Genomic DNA, 15,710 nt, shown 5'->3' with positions numbered 1-15,710 from the left:
AAGAGATAACAGAAAGCTAACACAAGAGGAAGTATATAGTCATAGAAATGTATGGTTAAATGCCCAAATGATCCAATGATTGGCCCTTTCATGATAAAATGCAATGAGTGTTGATTATTTTGTGGCACCAGTACTTTTTTTACTCTCTCTGAATGTAAACATAATAGACTCCTTAACCCTTTCATGCATAGTGGTCGCTACAGTGGACAGATATTCTCCAGCTGTTCTCTTATATATCCATGGGTTTAGTTGTTTTAATTCCATGTCCTCCTGAGACCCAGCAATGCATTTTTGTCCTCTGTAGGGGACTGAAGTTTGACACTTTTAATTAAAAAAAAAAAAAAAAAAAAAAAAAAAAAAGGCTGTTCATTGCAAAGGACATTCCATTCAAAAATAAGTAAATGAAAATAATTTTTAAAATGTATCTGAAAAAACTTGCATCATGCAGTTTCCAATCAAGATGACTGTTTAATGTAAAAAAGCTAAAGATTTTCACTTTACTGGATCTCAAGAGGGTATCAACCAACACAGTGGACACTCATGCATCATCTACACTGATATCCAGACCATTACTTTAACTTTGCTGTTCTTGATAAACCTGTTCTGCACTGACATGTTTGAGTGTAAATCAACAGCTAATTTTCTCAAACAAAAAGTTTTTTGTTTTTTTTTAATGTATTATCTCCATGAAATGAGTAACTAGTATTAGAGTATGATAAAATGTGAGAAAACATCAGATTAGCTGCTTTAAAAATGTTTTTATTTCATAGTTTTCACACAGTATATCACTTTATGATGATGGGTTTTAAATATATGTGTCTTTGCTTCAAAAACTGAATGCGTGGTGTCCAGATGAGTGGACATTTTTGTAACTCCATGAAAAATAGATTCATAAAAAAATTCAATCGCATTGTTTTTTTCATGCCTAAATAGGAATAAAAACACTCAGGAAAAAAATCTTGATTAAGGTTCTCATAATTCATGCATGAAAGGGTTAAATAAGCCCATCAAGAGTATCAGTTCTACTGTAGTTTCCACTGTCACTTTTCATCATGTTAATAATAACAAAACACTCAAAAAGCAATATGAAGTTCCAAAAACTCCAACAATAGTTATTTCCTGCAGATCACTATGTGTAGATGGCATGATGAATATTTTTTTGTACTCAAAGGTTCACTGATTCTCAAAAACAAGGGTTTGCTGAACTGTGGAGGGGATATTACAAAAACTGAATAGATTTGAGGAAGTTGGCTTAAAAAAAAAAAAAGGAGAATGGGGAGAAGTGATGATGCAGAGTGAGAGCAGGGGAAAATTTAGCAAGACGGCGTAGACTGAGGTGAGTTGACAGAGTGGGAAATCATATGAGGATGAAGGGTATGAGTGAGCTTGAGGGACAGTTTGCAAGAGAAAGGCAGAAACAGAGAGTGAGAGCAAAGAGGGAAATGAGAAAACAGAAGTGTGATTCTGACAGTGGAGCACTGAGCTCAGCTGATGGCCCCTAATGAAGTGCGGCAGCTGCAGAGGAGGAGCCCACACTGACAGGCCGAGTCCCACGCTGACGGATGGCGGAGGAGACACACATACACTCACACACACCACAAGACAGCCAAGATTTAAGCATACCAAAACTGTGATAGACACGCCGTGCAATGAAAACTCAGTGGCAGAACACTGTCAGGATTTTCAGAATACATTGCATGGTTTGCATTTTACCCTCTCCTCCTTCAGGGAACACGAGGAGAACACTGCAGCAAAATAAAGACAAATATGTTTAATAGCCTCTTTGTCAACACGAGTTTTGCCGGTTTTATTAGATCAGGATTTAACGAAGCGTGACTTTATTTAAGCTGCTGAAAGACCGGACGTTCTGCGTTTGAGAAATAGAACCAAAGCTGTGTATAGTCTCGACTATGAATCAAGATGCACATTTTTACCACGTCCACAAAGTCCTCTACTTCCCTCTTGAGGGTGAAGGAAGCATGTTCATCATGTTTTATGGTCTGAGTCGTCATACAGTTCAATTAGCCTTCAACGTCATAACAGTGGGAAAATATGTAATTTTTGTCAATCTGAATCTGAATCTACTTTACACTTATTTTTATGTGAACATTCTTCTAATTTTTGGTCTAAAATTGAAAATTATATCATATCTAAAAGTAAAAATAAAATAAATATAACATCCAAAATGTAATTACTTATTTTAAACGTGATACTAGCAATCTAGAATTTATTGGAAATTTATTCATATTATTTGGAAATTTCCTATACATAAAAACAAATATACTAAAACACACCCAAATTTTAAAATCTTCCTATTAGAATTAGAAAATTATTTTAAATCTTTAGAATTCATATATAATAAAAAAAAAAAAAAAAGCACGAACACATTGGCTATTCATAAACAATTTTTCAATACTGACTGAACTCTCTGTTGCATTTATTTATTTATTTATATTTGCCAGATTTATTAATTTACATATTTACTTTCTTTTTATTATAATTTGTATTTTATGCTTTGTATTTTTTAAATCTATGCATTATTTTCTTAAACTTATATGTTCAAATGCTTTTTCTCTTTTGACATCTTGATGTTTGTTGAAAATTTTGTACTGTATACTCAAATGTTGTTAATAAAGTTGTTAAAAAAAAATCATAACAGTGGGAATACAACACTAGCAAAATATGACACTACAAGTAAAATTAGTGCTTTCAGACAGTATTTTTAGCTAAAAAGACTGCGTGAAATTATGACAAGTAGATATAATTGCAAAGTGAAATGGTCGCTGTTGTTGTTTTGCTCTTATATGATGCACATTTTAGTGACTTTTGGTGGTTTAATATAGAGTAATGCGTCACAATCTGTACGATCTTTGTATGTTTATAGTGTTGCAGTCTGGTGACAACAATGTATCTTGATATACTACTACTAATAATAATATGAATCCTACTATATAATGCACGTTTCGGCCCCGCGTCCGGTGTCCATCCCATCGATGTCCGACCGATGTTGCAGACACGGGAGGGCGTTTGGGTGCAATGCCACTGTTGCATCACGGGAGGGCATTATCGTTCAAGGAACCACGGGTACAATGCCGCTAGTACTAATAACAATCATTTTCATTTGCATAGAACTTTTAAGCACTTTGACAGCACTATAAATGCAACAGTGTCACCAATTAACCAAACAATAGTGAACAAATCTTACATAAAACTGAGAAAAATTTGGGAAAGAACCATTCCAAAAGATTTTTTTAAAAAAAATACAGGCAAATATAGAATTACAGTTGATAAAATTAGATGAGACAATAACTGGAAGGAAAAGAAGACAGATCGGAAAGCGATATTATGTAATGACAATAAAAATAGTGAAAGTGGTAACCAGTTACAGTGAAAAAAGTAGTATATGTAATAAAGTACAATAACAGGAGGAAGCACAGATAAAGTAATGGGTAGTAAAAGCAGTAAGACAGAAGTAAAATACAGTAAAAAAAATAAATAAATAAATAAAATAAGTGAAATACTACAATGAAAACATTTTGAGTTCAGAAAAACATTACATTTTTTAGTTTTTTGATATGCATGATAATGTGTTAATAATAGTCATAGCTCAGAGAATTAATTTTTGGGAATGAATGTTGAACTCAAATGTAAATAAAGTGTGAAAATATCTACTAAAAATCTGGCATTTTTGACAATTCAATGCATTTGGCCCATGATCACAACAATGTAAACTATTCCTGTGCTCTGCTCATAAGCAAACTACAGGAAATTTCACATACGATAAATATTGACTTCAGTTTCTCAGTTAAGTTTGATACCTGGGATAAAAATCTAAACAGTATCAGGACGAACTGAACTCAGGTGTTTCACTGCTAACAGGGGGATGGACTACAAAAAAACAATGATAAATATCAAAATGTAGTTCTATATTTAAATAAATATCATTGCAGTCAGTGGTTTTAGTGTTAATTTTATTTATATTGTCATCCATGCTTACAAAGTGATCTAAGGGTTGTTAATTTTACTAAATACTGAGTCGTTATTGTAAATATTCTAATATTTGTCATAGTCTGACCACATATAACTTTAAAACACAAGTGTCTGTTTTTTTGTTTAACTTTAACAGCCTTTAAACGTAAAAGAAATACTGATTTGACATTTAATTTATCATGAAAAGTATTGACAACAACTGACATAACATTATGATAATTCAAGTCAGCAGGAATTGGATGTTATACAAGCTACAACTGTGACATGTCCCAGTAGTTTTGTCCATATAGTGTATAGACAAAAATACAGAAATCAGCAACTTTAGATTGAACTGAAATTAACATCTTGCTTGTTTTTTTAAACATAGTGAGGGACCTCAAAAGCAAGAGTAAGATTTTAAATGCACTACACACTCTTGACACCAGGTGGCAGCAAAATACTGTCCTTACATGATGTGGACTTTTATTTCTACACTTGTATCTTTGTGTGTAAAATCTATATTTGAGCCCTTTAACACCTACGACTATTTTTATGGCATTTTTCTTCAAATTTAACCTTTCTGATGTGATTTTTCACCGTGTATTAGCATATTATCCTCTGAATTTTGCAGTTTTCAGTGAAAACCAGGTATTTTTCTACTTTTAATTGACTGATTATGCTGGTGTTAACAAAAGCTCAGCATAAATGCAAAGGTTAACAGAGAACACTGAAGAAAAAGTGACTTTTTCAGCAAAATATTGTCAAACTACCTGGTTTTACTGGTGAATAAATGTTGCTCCTTTATGAATTCTATGAATATTCATGACCATAAAATAACTCGATGCACTCATAAGGTTAAACAAGATTGTTTATTTAACAATTATTAATAAAAATAAAATTAAATGTTACAAAAATTCTCTAAAAATCAACAATTGTACAAATCCTGGCTCCAATTTAAACTGGTCTCAACATAGAAAAATACAAAAGGCACCGTGTATTAAATTCTGCTGCATATATAAAACACTTTAAACAAAAAAAAATTCCAACGCTACTGAGATTTACAACACATCATTAACACCCATCCTCAGGGAAAGCAGGTCCAGTCCATCTCTAGATAACACCCTCACATGTCCGTTTCCTTCTGGTGCAGACTTACTGCTAAGAGATATTATTAAGAAAAAGGTCAGAGATGGACAACTTAAGGTTTAAACTTTAAGGAGTGTGACAATATCAACCAAAAATACAGTGCAAACACATTAAAAACCTCAGCAATTATTTAGAGATGAAAGGATGAGTACAGGCATGTGCATTCGAGGTGAGGGGAAGGTGCCTTGAGTAAATGTGCCACGTATTTTCTACAAATAATCAAACTGTTTAAGATATTTCCCCATCTCCTTAAGCTATAATAAACCGCCTCTGACTTCACAAAAGGTCAAACAGAAGAAGCTTATTTTCATAAATACATCGATTCCAGTAGGAGTGTTACAGAGAGGTCAGGCAAACATGGTCTTTCCACACCCACTATGTCCTAAGTAGAGGTCTCATTTTCCAAAATCCTACATAGTTCTTGTGTAGCTTCATATATACACAGATCCCTGGGATCCACTCTGAGTTGTGCCGAAAGAGTGACATATAAAACCATGTTCTGCATATTATTAAGAACCTTTTATATGATGCACGAATTTTGGTGTCCAAGTATTATAACACTGAAAAGAAAATGAGTATAGCTGAAAATAAAATCTTTCCATCATAAGGTTCTTTCTTGAGTAAAGTTACATAATCTCTTCTTGTGGTAAAGTGGCTTCTGTGACACATTCTTTACTAACGTAACCCCAGCCTTTCAAGTCCAAACATCAGTAAAATAATGATTTAGGCATGATTCTTTATGTACCTCTCTGGTGCTGTTTCTACTGTGCAAACTCGTCATCCATTCAAAGCTATCGCTTTTTTTTTTTTTTTTTTTTTTTTTTTTTTTTTTACACAATCTTTCACAAACAGTTTCTTTGGCATCCAGATTCTTCTTCGACTTTATCATGATGACGTGTAAAAAAAAAAAAAAAAAGAAAAGAAAATGTGTTGCAGTCATAGTGCATAACAATTTCATTTGGCATCCAGTCGTCATAAAGGGTCCAACAATGCTTGGAAAATTATAGGAAACCATGCTCATCAAGTCCCTTTGGAGTAACCGGGTTCCACTTTGCAGTAGTTTTCGTTGTAGTAGAATAGCCTGTGCAAAAAAGGATTAAGTATTAATCAATGACCTGTAAAACTACACCGTTTTAATCCTAACAGTCCTGACATTTGTACTAAGTATAATAAGGAAATAGGCACTTTGTTTCATTGTATGTAGGCCTGTGAGAAATTTCTGAATTTTTGGAAAGAGACTCTTAAGTTAATTTGTACATTTACAGAATGTATTATCCCTGTGGATCCAAAATTGTGTATTTTGCATATCTTCCCTGAGCAGTTTCAAGTAACTGGAAGAGAAAGGAAACTGCTAAATTTGTGCTTATTACAAGCCAAACCAGTTATTTCTTTGAAATGGAAAGATATTCAAGGACCCACAGCGAACCAATGGATTAAAGAAATGTCTTCCAACTTGGCACTGGAAAAGCTGACGTACCTGACTAAAAGAAAGATCAAATACTTTTATAAGATCTGGACACCTTTTTGTAATTTATAAAGGGCTTGTCTGTATAAACAATTAAGTTGTGTCTGTCAAGTATGTTTTGTTGCACTGGGAGTGGGTGTTATTGTGTGGGTGGGGGGTGGGAGGGAGGGATTGTTTTGATGTGTTTGTGTTTTTTGCCTGCTCTTATAAAACAATGAAAACAACAATAAATATATTCCTGGAAAAAACAAGTATTAATCAATGCAAATAAGGAAAATACCAAAAAGGCCTGAATGATGAGTGTTATTACAGTATTACCTGATTCTGATCTGGTTTTCGGAGGCTCTGGCAGCTGAACCCCCGGCACAGGAAGCCCCCGTCCTTCGATGTCACTTTCCCCTGATGAAGTGTGATCGTCTGCTTTCAGGTATAAGGCCGGCCTCTTGTGGTATTTGGCCCGATAAGTGTCTGTCATGCAGTTATCCACAGAAAAGTAAGTAGTTGGGTGAACCCTATCCGTCAGAGCAGGGGAGTGTGTACCGTCGTCGTTGCCGGGCCTTGGGCTGGGTAAGCGCTCGTCGCTCTCGCTGGCAGAAAGATCGTTCCTCTCCTGGTCCGACGACCCCGACTTCGAGCTGGCGTCTGATGAAAGCCTGTGCTCGGCGGGGGTCTCGATCCACCTGCGGAGGGTGGTGTGCGTCAGGGAAGATAGGCCATTTTTGGGTTCGCCGCGGTGGCTTGGCACCTCCGGCAGCTGGGTGGGGATGCCAGATAAATCGGTGTTACTGCTGCCAAATGTCTTCGGGGGTAAAGGAGGGGGATAGTTGTGCAGGAAGGGGTCCGAGCGGGCAGCAGAACCGGACTCTTCTTGTTCCGAGAGGGGTCCGACGAGGTCATCGGAGCTGTTCCATTCAGAACTGCTCGTCTTGGCTAAGTAAGGGGGGACTGGGCTCACAGGGCTGCCGTCCACAGTATCCTCTCGCTCGCTGTCGAGGCCATTGTTCTTTTCAAAGATGCCAGGAGTGTATCGGAAAGCTCTTTTTCTGTCACAAAGCAAAAACACAAACGTCAACACTTAACATGCTCTGGGGGGGGGGGGGGGGGGGGTTACATTATGAAGGAAGCTCAGCATCCCAAAGATATGTTTTTATGAGTTGGCTTTGACCATAGTCACAGGAAGGGAAGTCCCAACAGCGATTATCAGCCCTTCATTTCCTTGTAAAAGGGCCTGACACCACACATGAACAATGTAATCCTAATATGACTAATTTCACACATAATGTAGACAGGGTTTCTACGAGTTAAATTTAAGACTTTAGAGGACTAAGACAGAATTTAATGCCCATTTTATAGCCTATTTCATGGCCATACTGGCAAAACTTTGTGAGTCCTAGTATTTAGGAACACTTATTTACTTCCTTCAACGCCTTGATTCCTACCATTGCGAGTCATTTTTCACCGGGGGCTACAAAGTTAGCGATAATCTGTTCCTAAATTTAACATAAATTTTCAGTTTGGAACAGGTGGAACTGAGTAGACTAATGTTACTTTCTTTGCAGCTTGGACATTTTCCAGACACATTTAAACACAACGAGTTTATGGCAACATAACTTAAGACCTAACGTATCAAATTTAATACCTTTCAAAGACTTTTTGCCCTGCACGAACCCTGTATAGAGTCATGGAAGTGTTTGGACAGCCCTAAAATCTTACACAATTCGAAATATTACAATGAAAGATTTACGGAAAAATCTTTTTTGTGTTTCGAATGGTGTGGCTTCATCAGACAGACACAAAGGATTTTGTGTTTATGGTTAACAAGAGAAAAACTTTTTAAAAATTCTTGACAAATTCATCATGTCATTCATTGTCTTGCTGAAACATCCAGTTTTGACCTTGACTCAACAGAGCATGTGCAGAAGTGAGAATGTGGGTTTGGAGAAGGGAACAATACTTGGTAGAGTTCAATGACGTCAGAGTGATTCTTAATGCAATATATCACAAATGCATGGGATGTCCTCAAACTGTTTTTTCCACTACTATAGACTGGGTCAAAAGCGAGCTGGCAAATGTACCAACGATGTACTTTTTGTGCACTGTGTTAGTTTTATCTAGTCTTTCACTTTGTTTTCTGAGCTATGTTAAGTTTAAGGGTTTTTTTTTTAGTTTTTTTAATGGTAATATTAAGCTTTACCATTGTATGTGCAGGTTTGATGAAGGCAGATTTATGAATTTTTAAGACATTTTTGGTCAAATTGCAGCTAAGCTAAACACTCTTTACATAGATTTCTGTGGAACTGTTAAGGCCTGTGAGTGTCAGATTTAAGGATTAATGAACAATTTCAAGGATAATTAAGGCCTAAATTTAGGGACAGACTTTTTAAGGATCTACAGACACCCCAATTATAGAGGCTGAAAATGTAACATCAATAAAAAAGAAATTAATCCAACATGATTTACAACCACTATTTATTAAAAAGCTCCAATACTGTGTAAAGCCATTTTATTATTTCATATTAACACTAAGGAAAAATGAAGTCGACTATACCTGCAGATCCATTTCATTTTAGCTTATGTTGCATTATTCATTTATTTTTTGAAAGCTGTTCATTTTCATTTCCTATTTTTTCACTGTTATTCTTAGTTTTGTTTGCTATAATGAGTAGCTGAACAGAACCGCTTTATGGGCCTCAGTAAACAGTAACTACTGATCTATAAGGTCGCAGTCAGCCTTCTGTTAAATGAGTAAAACTGTGGAACTGCTACCGACTGAGATGAAAACCCAACATAAATGTAATGTTTTTCCTATAGTTTGCAATGTTTTGTTACCTGTATTATTTTCATTTTTCATTTTTAATACTATTCAACTGGTGTTTAATCATATTGTATAATTGTAATTCCAATGCTACTGTTACATTCATGCCAAATAAATACATGAATCAAAATAACCCTGGAATGCTTACATTAATATGCTCATCAACGCTACAGCTTCATCACTACAACTACAATTAAGTTATTGTGTTGCTTAAATGTTAAATGCATTGTTCTGTGTGTAAATCCTGGCGCTGTCTAACGTTCTAAGAGCAAGTAAAGACCAAATATAAAAATATAAGTCAAACCTGTAGCAGGCTTACTGTCAAGTATTATAATGTCAACAAGTTCAAGGCTTTAGTGTGTTCATGGATTATATCACTATACTAAGGAAAGCCAAAGGATGCTGTCGGTGCAGTATGTTTCTTCTTCTAATCCACACTCTGAGGTCCATGGGAAGAGTCTAAAGGCGACACCATTTTCCAAGAAAAATGACTGGTGGTAGAGCGTTATCTCCAACATAACCTGTTGGCAGAAGCACTGTTGGAACACTGAAAAGCCAGGGTTAAACCTCTCTAACCCATTAATCCTGGGGGCCCCTTTCTTTGATCATATCACTGAGTATCGCTGCTTTACCTTTGTATGTGTTGACCAGACAGGAAGTGTGTGTCCTGCAGATCTGGAGATTTTCTTCCATCTTCACCTGAACAAAAAACAAAAACCTCATGAGCATTCTGCAACAAATTACACTAATTTGCAAAACTGGTGGTCATCATTAGCAGATGGTCCCAAATAGGAGGTAGGTAACATCTGTCATTGAACACAGCTAGATTTTTTTTTTTTCTCCCTGTGTCTCTCCAGCAAAGACATGTTATCTAACAGGGGTCATGGTGAGGCCCTTTGCCTGGTGCTGAGAGAGGAAGTATCAAAGCAGCTAGTCTGGCAGAGCGCCCTCGGGCCCCCTGTGTACCACTCTGACTGTCTGATCCAGCCAAAGAACGTGGCCCCACAAAGGGAAATTGGGTTCATATCCAGCCTCTGTTAACTTTGAGGTAATGAAACAATGAGGACCCTAAGTGAACTCTAGCAGATGTAGAGGCTGGAACATAACGCCAAATAATAATCATAATTAAAAAAAAGCGTTAAAAGCAATGCGGCAGTCTATCGAGGCAATTCAGATCCTGATGTAATATCTATGAATAATGCTGCAGCAATTGTGAGTTACATGATTTCAGCCATTAGATCACATCACAAACATGCTTAAAATAAATCCATGTGTGGAGGGGCGGTGCGAAGCTTAGCTAAGTTAGCAGGGTGGGTGTGATTTACAAGGCCCGAGACAGACAACAGCTGACTAACGGAACAAGGAAGAGAGTGAGTGGCTAAGGACCATCTGTGATGTGTCAGCATACCCTCTTTTTTCTGTGCTCTCTCAAAGCATTAGTGGCTAAATCCTTTGTGCTGGCATGCAATTACGCTGGGGTCAGACTGTAGAATCCAGATCCCCTTCCACAACACTATTGCATTTTAAGCTGCTAAGTCCACACGGCGATTCACAATTTGATGCTGTTGATCTGCAATGTTGGCAAGCGACCGTAACAATATCATTTGCAAAAAAAAACAAAAACAAAAAGAGATGCAGTTTGTAAACCATTCTCCTTAGAAAATCTCTTCGTTTTTACCACTCCCGAAAAGACAGCTTAAACGAAACAACAAAAAAGAAAAAGCCTCTGGCAAGTTTGTTATTTGGTTGCAACGCTTGCTCTTACACTGGAACCCAAATTCATTTTATATAATCATCGTATCATCACCGTAATTCCATCTAAATTTAACATGAATCAGCGTTTCAGTCCCTCATGTCCAGGGTCTGGCCGTTCTCCAGTCAACACAGTTAACGTTCATTACAGTGGAATTTTGGGATCAGTGCTGTAGCTGTGAACACCAGCAAAACAGATGTACTCAAGGTGTCCTGCTGTTTACATGGCCTACTGCACTTGCCTGGGAAAGCATCCATGTACTGTGATTGCACAGATTAGGATCTGGTTCAGTGGTGTTCAATGTACTATCTAAACTGCAGCAAGTGGGATAAGTGTACAATAAAATTCCCCAGATTCCCCTGTTAACTGGAAAGCATAAAGTAAAGTTTTTTTTATAGATTTAAGGACCTATGTGTTTTCAGTGTTTAGAGAATTCAGCATCCTCGGTGCAAAAACACTGTCAGTGCAGTGTATTTTTTTGTTTTGTTTCGTTTTTTTCACTATGCTGACAGGTGTTCATAACAGCACCGTGGTCATCAATGTCACTTCTATGTCACCAACCAACCAAAAATAGGATCAATGGCCCTGTAGCTCACTGGCATGTTCTATGAAGAATCAATAACAACTTAAATGTGCGAGGTTGTCAGGTTCTGCCGCTATGTTACAGTCCTGTGGTTGGATGCAGGCAATCAATCTCCCAACAGAAGTGGGTGGTACTTCCACTGGAGGTGAACTCAACAAAGTAAATCAAAGTCTATATATGACTTCCTATCACTGCTCAATAGTAACTATATTGATATCTGTAACCATGTCCATGTTATAAGCCATCGAAGTAAGTGCCATTATAAGTAAAGGCAAATTTATATTTTTGAAATCTAAATTTCTCAAAACTGCAAACAAACTGTGTAGATATTGTCAAAAGGAAGCTAACTATAAAATTTGAAATGCATCCAACCAGTAGTTTCGTCGGAGAAGATGCTAACAGGGATGACGCTGGACACAACGTCCTCACAATAGCTCATGAACTATTGGCCAGTGAGCTAAAAATCAAGAAAAGGCAGGACTATCAACACCATCTACAAAGAGGGAGGAGAAACTCACTGAAGGAGTACTGAAGGGTTAACTTGTTCTGATGAAAGAACTTGACATCCTCAACATCCATTTTGTTTCGGAACCTTTACGAACAGGAGATTAATGCATACAGTGATGGAAGAAATTATTAGACCACCTTTGTTTTCATCAATTTCTTGTTAATTTTAATGCCTGGTACAACTAAAGGTACATTTGTTTGGACAAATATAATGATAACAACAAAAATAGCTCATAAGAGTTTAATTTCAGAGCTGATATCGATCCATTTTCCACAGTTTTCTTGATAATAACCAAAATCACTTCAGTTCTTACATCAATAGCTATGGCAATGTACTGTCAACAGTCTGTTGGTTTATCAGTGCATATAAAAAACATTTTCCACACTTTTGTCTGAGCACTAACCGTCTGTTCATGTTGATAGTTCATGAGGCCAAGTGATAGACTGACGGCAAATCTCTGAAATCATCCATTCAGATTTTTCAGTAGACTGTCTTAGGCTACGTTCAGACAGCAGGTCTTATTGCACAATTCAGATTATTTGGTGAAATCCAATTTTTTTGTGTGCTCGTTCATATTACACATTAAATGACACTTCTATCAGTTTTGAGTATGAACTGAATGCGACCCCCATATGCAAAAGAGGTTCTGATGCAATACCTGACCATGCAGGCACATACTGTGATTATGGAAGTAAATATGTTTCTCCTGCCCTTCCTCCATCTGGGACGCAAAATTGTGACGTTTGTTGCATTTCAATGACGTAAAGGTCAGATAAATGTGACCTGGTCGTTCAGACTGAAGTCGCAGTGCAAAATATTAGATACATATCGAATTCAGGACCATATACGAAAATGGCCTGGGTCAGATTTGTGCTGTTCAAACTACCTTCATCAGATTGGATACAGGTCACAATATGGGCAAAAAAAAAAAATCAGATTTGGGCCACATTTGCCTGCAGTCTGAACATAGCCTACAGTATGTGTAAGTTCTAAGCTCCAAGTTTAGACGCTCACATTCTCACCTGAAAAAACTTAAAACAAACTTCTCTGAGCCAATCATTCTAGCACACAGCAGCTAATACTGAAAAAACAGAGTGATGATACTTTGTAACCATAGTAACACAAGCGCCTGTCAGAAACACTCTGAAAGTTAGGTCATGGGTGCTTCCTGCACAAAAAATAACAAAAAAAAAAAACGTAATTCCTGGTGACAGAAACATAAACATTTCCTCCAGGCATGATAATAAAACACTCTGCTTTGAATAATAATCTGTCTGATATGAGTTTTCTACAGAAACTTAAACGACAGCTTTGGAGATCTGTTAGCATCTGCTGATCTCTTATTGAAAAGCCTCAGTTTATCGATCTGTAAATAGTCTTTTATGAGGGGCTTCATAAACACAGAAGTCTAGTTTCCAGTCTATTGGCAGTGAAGGCTTTATGTTTCAGAATACTGCGACAATCCTAAATCCTACATTTTAGCTAATCACAGACAAACTTTCCACATTCAGCATATGAGCAAGAAAACCTCAAATTGCCAAATTCTGCAGAGACGCTCAAAGATCACAGTACGGGGACTTAACGTGGAAAACACATTTGTCTTTGAGTGAAGAGGGTTTTAACTAGTCCCATATGCATGGGTCTCTTTCCCTCTGTCTTTAAGATATGCAAGCGATCAGTAGTTGATTTATTAAGATGGATGTTGTGTGTGTTGCTCGTATATCCAGCCTTTAAACACTGGTGACTGTTAAGATCTAAAGCCTGTGTAAGTTACTGATGGAGCTGCTCTGATCACATCTCAGGATAAAAGCGTGACTACCTGAAAGTTCAACAGAAACACCTGTTTACAGGATGCTGTTATGCACTAAAATATTAATTAGGACATTTAAGGAAGGGAACTGAAAAGTGATTTGACCCCATTCCAATTTGCCAGCTGCCCCACTGTGAAATTCGCAGAGGAGCTAGAAAATGGGTTTCAATGCAGACCATGAAAGCAAACTAACTAGGCTGAGAGAAAGTGAACATGTAAAATATCCTGACAACACTTTGAAGTTTTGTTGATGCAAAAAAAAAATAAAAAAAAATAAAAAAAATCACAACTCTTACACATTTCACTTCTAAAGCTGTCAGGTTAAGATTTGTAGTTCTCTGTGTGCAACTGTCTGGGGTACTTAAAATTCAACATCAACCAGACTTGCATGCACATTTGCTGATCTGACTTAAGTGGGAAAGCAAAGTGGACTGGGATGAATCACTGATTCTTTAAGCATATATTTAACAATAGTGCACAAACAGTACTTCCAGAATGTAAAAAAATAGGACCAGTGGACCTGTAGCTCACCGGTATGTTCTATCAAGAATCAATATCAAGTTGAATTTGTGAGGCTGCCGCTATGTTAGAGTCCTGTGGTCTTGATGCAGAGGATCAATCTCCCAATAGAAGTGGGTGGTACTTTCACCAGAAAATAAATCAACTAATTAAATGAAAATCCATATATGACTTCCTATCAGTGCTCAACAGTAACTATATTGATATCTCTAACCATTTCCATGTTATAGGCTATTAAAGTATGGCCCATTACAGTCAGGGAAAAAATTATTAGACCATCAAAAGTCATCAAAAACAATGGTTATACAATCAAGTACTAACTCCTGTGTGTATCATGTGACTAAAACAGACAGAAAAGAAAACATGGAATGCCTAAAAGCACTGTTTTTGTCAGTACAATGCCATAGCTATTGATGTAAAAACTGAAGTGATTTTGGTTATTATCAAGAAAACCACAATAAATGGATAGATATGAGCTCTGAAATTAAACTCTTATGAGCTATTTTTGTTGATATCATTATATTTGTCCAAACAAATTGTACCAGGCATTAAAATGAACAAGAAACTGAAGAAAACAAGGGTGGTCTAAGATTTTTTTCCACAACTGTATAAGTAAAGGCAAATTTTGAACATTTCAAAAATTCATTAAAAAAAAAAAAAAAAACATCAAAATTTCTCAAAACTGCGACCAGACTTTATTGACATTGTCCCAAGGAAGCTACATATAAAATTTGAAATGAATCCGACCAGTAGTTTCATCAGAGATTATTTTTCCACATATATGCACTTATTTTTTAAAAATAATGATCTTTGCATGTATGTGGAAAAATGACCCACATTTAAGAAAATAAATTAAACTTCATGTGAAATGGGATACTCTAGCTAGGCCTAATATTAATCTTTTACCTAGGAGTACCACAGTAAAAAGTGAAAACTCTAGCCATAATATTCCCGTGAGAGTGAGACCACTTGCACAATCACTAAATTTTCCCTAAAATTTGTTTAATTTTGAACTGGCTAGACTGTTTTATTCTAGGTGAATATGTTTTGCAGACCTCATTGCCAGTGTGTGTATTAGTAATAGGGCTGCTTTTTCCCATGTGTCGTTTGATGAAGCCCAGGCGGAGGGACTTTAGCCAAAT

General features: G+C 36.6%; 1 protein-coding gene across 2 annotated transcripts in view; it reads right to left on the bottom strand.

Moving 5' to 3' along the window:
* Nucleotides 1-4,819: 4,819 nt before the first annotated feature.
* The window catches only part of usp53a (ubiquitin specific peptidase 53a), a 48,083-nt gene continuing 37,192 nt past the window's right edge, over nt 4,820-15,710 (bottom strand). The window contains exons 15-17 of one of the 2 annotated variants that reach the window (XM_030162487.1): nt 10,028-10,094; nt 6,899-7,623; nt 4,820-6,196 (exon numbers count right to left, since the gene is read on the bottom strand). In XM_030162487.1, the coding sequence (XP_030018347.1) occupies nt 6,117-6,196; nt 6,899-7,623; nt 10,028-10,094 (872 nt within the window). In that variant the 3' untranslated portion in view covers nt 4,820-6,116. The remainder of the gene's footprint in view (nt 6,197-6,898; nt 7,624-10,027; nt 10,095-15,710) is intronic. The other variant, XM_030162488.1, reaches the window with a different exon arrangement.

This window comes from Sphaeramia orbicularis, chromosome 18, assembly GCF_902148855.1.
Source record: "Sphaeramia orbicularis chromosome 18, fSphaOr1.1, whole genome shotgun sequence".
In the NCBI taxonomy this organism is placed as follows: Eukaryota; Metazoa; Chordata; class Actinopteri; order Kurtiformes; family Apogonidae; genus Sphaeramia; species Sphaeramia orbicularis.
Note: the sequence above shows the minus strand (reverse complement) of the source record. Positions and strands in the feature narration are given on the sequence as shown.